General features: G+C 58.3%; 1 protein-coding gene across 1 annotated transcript in view; it reads left to right on the top strand.

Annotated features, from left to right (window-relative positions):
* Nucleotides 1–251: 251 nt before the first annotated feature.
* PHKA1 (phosphorylase kinase, alpha 1 (muscle)) overlaps nucleotides 252–7668 on the top strand; it is an 18508-nt gene continuing 11091 nt past the window's right edge. Inside the window, exons 1-13 of the mRNA XM_010142596.1 lie at nucleotides 252–263; nucleotides 343–486; nucleotides 998–1166; nucleotides 1523–1605; nucleotides 1948–2028; nucleotides 2431–2529; nucleotides 2644–2790; nucleotides 3110–3163; nucleotides 4751–4873; nucleotides 4985–5080; nucleotides 5732–5839; nucleotides 6044–6122; nucleotides 6531–6665. Coding sequence (XP_010140898.1) covers nucleotides 252–263; nucleotides 343–486; nucleotides 998–1166; nucleotides 1523–1605; nucleotides 1948–2028; nucleotides 2431–2529; nucleotides 2644–2790; nucleotides 3110–3163; nucleotides 4751–4873; nucleotides 4985–5080; nucleotides 5732–5839; nucleotides 6044–6122; nucleotides 6531–6665 — 1330 coding nt within the window. The remainder of the gene's footprint in view (nucleotides 264–342; nucleotides 487–997; nucleotides 1167–1522; nucleotides 1606–1947; nucleotides 2029–2430; nucleotides 2530–2643; nucleotides 2791–3109; nucleotides 3164–4750; nucleotides 4874–4984; nucleotides 5081–5731; nucleotides 5840–6043; nucleotides 6123–6530; nucleotides 6666–7668) is intronic.

Genomic DNA, 7668 nt, shown 5'->3' with positions numbered 1-7668 from the left:
TTGCCTCCCGGTTGGTTCGTTTTCAGCACGGCCCGGCCCTGGGCCTGAAAGGAGGCTGTGCGGCGCAGACCCCCGGGGACAGGGCTGTCCCCAGGCACGGGGTCAGCGGGAAGGGATGTCAGTCCGCTCTCCCCAGAGCGTGCTGAAGCCCAGCCGGAGGGTCCAGCCCTTTGGCTCTGGGGTGATCTGGGGATGCAGCCCTTCTCCCAGGGGCTGGGGAGCTGCGTCCCGTTGTGCCCCTGTGCGACATCATGGCCTCGCTGGTAGCCCAAATCTTGCCTCCCTCTGCTATCACCTTGGGAGCTGGGGCCATGGAAGTGCGAGCAGGGGCTCTGATTACAGACACCAGAGCCCCGCAAAGGTCAGTGGCCAGCTGATCCTGAGTCAGGGCTTCTGGCTGTGTGGGGATTAACACGGCTCTTTTCCTTCTTCCTGCAGAGCGTGGTGAAGCTGATGCGGGGTCTGCTCCAGTGCATGATGAGACAGGTAGGGGCTGGGGAGTGCTCTGAAACTCAAGTCGTCTCCTCAAAGCCCCGCTCTGCCACAAAGACCGTTGGTCCCAGCTGGGCTCTCCCCAGGCTTCCCTGGTGAGCGGAGGGAAGGTCCGCTTCCAGCAAGCCTTGAAATAAGCTCTAACTTGGCATCCGTCCCTGGTGTGATCGAAGTCCCGGTGCTGTGAGCTGGTGCCCATGGAGCCATTGCCAACTGCTCGCTGGCACTGGGACTTTGCAGCTCTTCTCCTTGAGGGCATTTGGGGTGACCCTTTTCTCTCCGCCGTGGCTGTGGGCCCTCCACGGTGCAGCCTTGCACAAGGGTGGCCCGTGAGCCTGCACTCACCACCTTGGTGCATGGAGGGGCTGAGCCCAGGGGCTGCAGGGCTTCTGCCCTGCCAGGCACGGCTCCACGTGCTGGGCTGGTGGCACAGGCAGCACTTGGCTCTGGGGCTGCCAGCGCTCTCTGGAGACAGGGTCTGATGCATCTCCTCACCCTTCTCAAGGTGGACAAGGTGGAGGCGTTCAAGTACAGCCAGAGTACGAGGGACTGCCTGCATGCCAAGTACAACACCCGCACCTGTGCCACCGTGGTGGGGGACAGCGAGTGGGGTCACCTACAGATGGATGCCACCTCCCTCTATCTGCTCATGCTGGCACAAATGACAGCCTCAGGTGATGCTGTTGGGGGATGCCATTGCAGCTTTGAGCACGTCTCCAGGGCTCTCAGTGTTCTCAGTTCGGGTGCAGCTTCCTGGGTGCCAAGCTGCCGTAATGGCCTCCCTGACCTCACTATTTTCTAACGCTCACAGCTCCTGGGGTGGATTTGGGCCCTTTGATGTCCACCTCTCTAAAAGCTCCTGTGTGCCTGAAGCCCCAGAGCTGCTGCAGGGGGTGGGATCTGCAGGACGTGGCTCCCATGGGGCAGGGGTGCAGTGAGGAGGAGGGGTCCAGCCTGGGTTACTGTGGCCCCTTCTTAGGGATGCCTCTGGGCTTGGAGCAACTAATGTGAATTCCCCCCCCTGGTTTAGGCCTCCACATAATTCACAGCCTGGATGAAGTCAACTTTATCCAGAATCTCGTGTTCTACATTGAAGCAGCCTACAAAACTGCGGTGGGTAACCTGTGCTAGGGAATGGAAGTGTGGGCTGGAGTCTGGGGACAGCCGTGGGTCCCTTCTCAGTGCTGGTGGGCTTGGTACCATGGCACTTGCTGGGAGCACCTCCGATGGGTGGGATTCAAAGGCTTTTTAAGTGTGCTGCAAACTGCTGCCTGCTCCAACGTGCCGCTGACTCTTCACAGGACTTCGGGATATGGGAGCGCGGGGACAAGACGAACCAGGGCATCACTGATGCCATGGCTCTTGCCGGGAGCCCCTCCGATGGGTGGGATTCAAAGGCTTTTTAAGTGTGCTGCAAACTGCTGCCTGCTCCAACGTGCCGCTGACTCTTCACAGGACTTCGGGATATGGGAGCGCGGGGACAAGACGAACCAGGGCATCACTGAGTTGAATGCCAGCTCCATCGGCATGGCCAAGGTGAGCTGGAGAGAGGTGCTGGATGGGTGCCGAGGAGCACTGGTGGTCCTGTGCTGCTTTTTTTACAGGGGTGGCTGGGTGTGTTGAAAAATAGTCTTCCTCCCCAGGAACACCTTTCTCCTTTCATGCTGGGATAGAACTGTGCAGTTCTTGCCTGAGTTCTGCCTGAACTGGGAGTGAGAAATCATTGGGTTGCGTGGCAGGAGTGTCCAGAGCTGCACTGATGTCTGTGGCTTTGGAGATGTCACAATCTGACCAGGGGTGCTCTGCAGCCACAGCAGGGTTTAAATTTCTTTGAATTAGAGCAGTGCCTTACGCAGAGGGTCTGGCATGGGGTGAGACCTCTTACAGATGAGGAGTGTGGTGGGAGACTTGCTGTTTTGGGTCTTGCCCTGGCTGCAGGCTGCCCTGGAGGCACTGGATGAGCTGGATCTCTTTGGAGCAAAGGGAGGCCCGCAGTCGGTGATTCGGGTGCTGTCGGATGAGGTCCAGCACTGCCAGGTGAGACCCGCAAGGACTTTTCACCACTGCAGGGTGAACAGTGATCCGCTGGGGTTGCGGTGTGAACGATGCCCAGCCTGGCAGCCTAACCACCCCTCCTTTCTCTTTGCTCAGTCCATCCTCCACTCAATGCTGCCCAGGGCCTCCACGTCCAAGGAGGTGGACGCCAGTGTGCTCTCCGTCATCTCCTACCCGGCGTTTGCTGTAGAGGACAGTGAGCTGGTGGAGATCACCAAGCAGGAGATCATCACGAAGCTGCAGGTGAGCAGCTCTGCCCTTGTCTCACCCTTCCCAGGAGACAGCTGCAGTCCAAGCTGTTGTAGCCCTTTTCTCCCCCAAGACGTGCTCAGGAAGGGGGTGTTGGGGCATGTGCTCTCCCAGTCTCCGTGACCTGTGGCAGGGGTGTGCAAAGCAGCAGCCCTGTGTGCTGTGCTCTAGGCTGTGATCATGGTGCCTGAAGACTAGGTGAGCAAGTGAGGGGGTATTTGGCTGGAGGAGACCCCGTCGTGGCCTCTCCGTTGAAAATACAAGGTATCTCATGCTGTGACTCCTGCTCAACACTTCTTTTCATCCCTTACAGGGGCGCTACGGCTGCTGCCGCTTCCTCCGAGATGGGTACAGGACCCCCAAAGAGGTAAGTGTCCCCAGCCCTGCCCCCTGCCAGAACTTGAGCGCCAAGCAGCAGCCGCTCTGGGTGGGTTTGCAGCCCCCGCCAGGTGCAGCACAAAGGCTGTGGTGGAGAGCATTGGGAAGGTGAGACCTCCGAGTAGCCCCAGGCAGTGTCATGGGTCTGGACAAGGCTTCGCAAAAGCCAGAGCCCGTTGCAGAGGTGGTATGTCCCACTCACACCCATAATGGATGGGCAGGGGCTGGCTCTGCCTGCGTCTTGGACCTGGTGGTGTTGTGTATCCCTTAGGCTGGGGGAAGATGGGGCCACTGTCCCATGTGGGATCTTTGCCAGGATGGGCTCCTTCCCCAGCTCTCCCAGGGCTGCCCAAGGCTCAGGTGAGGGCTGGAGGCCTGTGGAGGTGACCATGCAGCCTGATGGCCTCGGCTCTGTGGTAGTACTCTGGGTCCCAGAGCTGCTCCTGCCTCTCCCAGGAAGCAGGCAGCTTGTGCACTGCCACACATGGCTCTCAACGGAGTGAGTGGAGGTTCTGCTGCTGCTTTGGGGTGGGAAACCAAGGAAAATTTATAAGCAACAGTTGCATTTGATAACCAAGGAACCAGGAAATGGTACCTGAAGGCTCTTAAGTCATTACCAGTGGTTGGGTCCATAAATTGGTGAGGCTTCTTTGGGCACGAGTGCCTTGATACTAATTCTTGGCTGTGCCCCTTCAGTCCTGACCATAACAGGCAGCGTGTGTGGCTGTGTCTCTCCAGAGCCAGAGAAGCACAGCAGCATCTCCAGTCTGACTTTCCCAGCGCTCACGAGCTTTGCCGGTGTGCAGAGCCGTGGATTGCTTCTGGGGAGCTGCGAGGCCTGGGAAGGGCAGCGTTGCCTGCAGAGGCACTGCACTGGCTGGAGTCAAATGGGAGTTTGGGAGCTTGTGACCAGTGTGCAGGCACTGTGGACAATACCCGCTCCTCTGCCCCTGCTGTCCTCGCTGCCTGACAGTCTGCCAAGGCCAGCGCTCCCCCTGCTCTGTAGCAAGCAGAGTTAAAGCAATTAGCGGGAAGGGTTGACACTGGTCCCCCGGGCAGTGCACCACAGACATCTGGGGTGGGAGGACTCAGCAGAGGCGGCTCTTTGTCCTGACCACTTTCCTCATCTCAGCTCACAGTTGCACCGAGTGGCAGGGGGGACCCTCTCTCCGGCCCTGTGAGAGCAGCCCTAGCCCTCACCCTTGGCTGGGCCAGCCTGGTGGTGCTGGGGAAGGCAGGCGCTGAGGGGCTGAGGCAGAGCAGGCAAGGCGAAGGGGACGCAGTGTCCCCACTGTGGCGAGGGGGATGTTGTGCTGCTGTAGAAGGCTCTGGGGTGCTTCCCTGGGGAATGGGACGTTTCCCTTTGCCCAGGAAGGGTCAGCATCAGTGCCGGCAGCTTGCGAGGGGGTGGAAAGGACGTGGCCTGGAGGTGAAACTGCTTTTCAGCTCTGTCTCAGCCATCATCTGCAGAGGACTGGGAGGGCATTCGAGGTTGGGCTCTTGCAGGGGAGCAGTTTGAGGGGATCCCGCCACCCACTGCCTGCCTGCCTGCCTTGCTGTCACCCCCTCCCCGCAGGACCCCAACCGCCTCTACTACGAACCTGCTGAGCTGAAGCTATTTGAGAACATCGAGTGCGAGTGGCCTCTTTTCTGGGCATACTTGATGATTGATGGGATTTTCAGCGGAAACATGGAGCAGGTAAGGGAGGCAAGGCCTGCTGGGCCTGTGGAAAGAAGGCTCTGGCAAGGGAGGTGTGTGTGGGAAGGATGCAGGAGCCATGAGTGGGGCAAATGCCCTCTCCTTTCTCAGGTGCAGGAATACCGGGAAGCCCTTGAGGGGGTTCTCGTCAAGGGGAAGAATGGGCTGCGCCTGGTTCCGGAGCTCTACAGCGTCCCACCGGATAAGGTGAGCGGTCTTGAGCTGTGGTGGGAGTGGGAATGTTTCATTACCTGATAATTAGGCTTTTAACTGCTTTTTAATGAAAATTGTGAGTAAAGCAGCACGTGTGGTGCATGGAAATTCCATGTAAAAGAAGTGTTGTTTGGAGCTCTTATAAAACCGAGTTGGATATATAAAGTGCTTTTTTTTTTTCCCCCAGAGAATCTCTTGCCTCCATCCACAAGGGTGCTTTGCTAACAGCCTGGAGCTCAGGATTCGTGGACCTGGGCTGAGGGGGTTGTGCTGAGCTCCCGTTCAGTGGTGTTTGAGTGGGCCTGGGCTGAGAGCAGCAGCCTTCTGGGGTTTAGGTGGTACAGGAGAGAAATGCTCCTTGTCAGCCTGGGAGCATTGCCCTGGTGCTCCTGGGGCACGTCCGTTGCTTCTGTGGGATGGCCCATGCTGGGAACCCAAACCCCGTCTGAGCAGCGGGTCTGTTGCCTGACCTGGGTGCCTGCGGTAATTGTGAGAAGGGAAGAATGTAGCCAGCGTGTTTTGGACCCTCTGTAGCAAATGCTTTCTCAGGCTCTTGATTTAAAACTGCTGAACTTCAAAATGCAGTGATGATGCTTCCTTCAGCATCCTGTGGATTCCGCCCTGACCTCCTGGCTTGTCTTCCAGGTGGATGAGGAGTACAGGAACCCCCACACTGTGGACAGGGTACCCATGGGCAAGCTGCCGCTCATGTGGGGGCAGTCCCTCTACATCCTGGGCTGCCTGATGGCCGAGGTACAGTCACCCCTGGTGCTGGGGGAGGGCTGTGGGGCCAGGCTCTGAGCTCTGAAAGAGCAAATGCTGCTATCCTGAGCCATCTACCATGGAGAATTTGTCACCTCCGTCCCCCCAGACCTCTTAAAGGTGGATTGTCTGTGGGCATCACCTGTTCTACCCTGCCCATGAAGTGCTCATCAACTCATACCTCTTTTTCCTCAGGGGTTTCTAGCTCCCGGTGAAATAGACCCACTCAACCGCCGGTTTGCGACTGTCCCCAAGCCTGATGTGGTGGTCCAAGGTGAGGGAAAGGGACTGATCCCAAACTCCTGTGCCTGGCAGACCTGGGGACTTTGCCCACGTGGAATTCATGGTGGGTGGCTCTGGGGTTACTCTGCTTGCTGGGTGGCTGCTGATGCAGCCTGACCCAGGCAAGGTGGGGTCTTATACAGGGTGCGAGTCCTTCCTCTCCACCCTGTGTTTGTCCCAGGTAAATGTTACCTGCTATAGTCTCCTCTGCAGAGAGATTGAGAACCTTCAGCTGCTCAGCAGGGAGGGCTTGGCTGTAGAGTTTGGAAGAGCCTCTGCAGTGGGAACTGGTTTCCAAAGGGATGCCAGACAGCTGCTCCTACATGACATAGGACCTTGTATGTGTCCCCAGAGTGCAGTCCTGTCACACCCTTGAGCCCCAGTTATCCTCCCTTTGCAGTGTGCATCCTGGCAGAGACAGAGGGCATCAAGGCTGTCCTGAGGAAGGAGGACATCGATGTGGAGACTGTGGCAGAGGTCTACCCCATCAGAGTGCAGCCTGCTCGCATCCTCAGCCACATCTATGCCCGTCTGGGTGAGCTGGGCTCCCTGCTCCCACAGCAAAGAGGGTGCAGAAGAGTCTGTCCCATCTCCTGGCACTCCTGCTTGTAGATGCTGATGTCCTGCCCTGCTGCTCTCTGGCTGGCTGATGAGGGCTCCGCCTCCTATTCCTGGGCCTGGTAAAGCTGCTCCTGCCCAAGGGTAGCTGGGGTGGCAGACAGTGCTGTTCAGGGATTCTGAAAGGGATAAAGCTTTAGCATTGCAGGTGCACAGTCGCCCCAGGGACAGGCGGAGGCACTGATCCATACCAGGAGGTTTCTGGTGTGGGCAGGATCCAGCCTTTGTTCCTGTACCCAGATCTTAATGAGGGGGGACAAGCCAGACACGAGAGCAGGGTCCCCTGGCAGTCCCTGTCTCAGAGAGCCTGTGTCTCAGGTGGGATGGCTGTTGTTGGAGGGTCGGCAGGGCTGAGTGCGAGGGCAGGGTGTGCTTGGAGCTCTACATGATCTTTCCCTGATGCTGCAACCCCTTAGGCATGAGGCTTGTTGCGCGGGAGCTGGAGTCCCAGCCCGGGCTGAAGGAGAAACCTGATCCACCACAGGCTGCCTGCACTGGTTAATTTAAGCCACCGAAAGGCCAAGTGTGACATGGGCAAAGAGGGCAGGGGAGGAGCGTGGCAGCTGCCAGCGCTAACATGACCAAGGGGTGATGCTGCTGCTGCACCATCCTGAGCTGTGGGAGTAATCCAGGAGCAATGGGAACGCTCATGGAGTGTTCATGAGGAACCAGCGCTGTGATGAGGGGAACCCCCAGCCCTGCCCCAGCTTCTGACACCCTCAAAGACCTGGAGGCGCAGCATGTTGCGAAGGTCAGGACAGGCTGTGTGCCCCTGTTCCAGCAAGAGTCCCTGAGCAGGGCCTGGGTGTCTTTAGTACCCTGGGCAGGGCCTGGGGACAGAGCATCACTGTCCCTTATAGCAGTGGCACCTCAAAACAGGGTCCTGAAATACCCCAGCCACAAACCAGCTTTTTCCTGCT

Source organism: Buceros rhinoceros, unplaced genomic scaffold, assembly GCF_000710305.1.
Source record: "Buceros rhinoceros silvestris isolate BGI_N320 unplaced genomic scaffold, ASM71030v1 scaffold23560, whole genome shotgun sequence".
Taxonomy (NCBI): domain Eukaryota; kingdom Metazoa; phylum Chordata; class Aves; order Bucerotiformes; family Bucerotidae; genus Buceros; species Buceros rhinoceros.
This window is presented reverse-complemented; position numbering and strand designations above follow the sequence as displayed.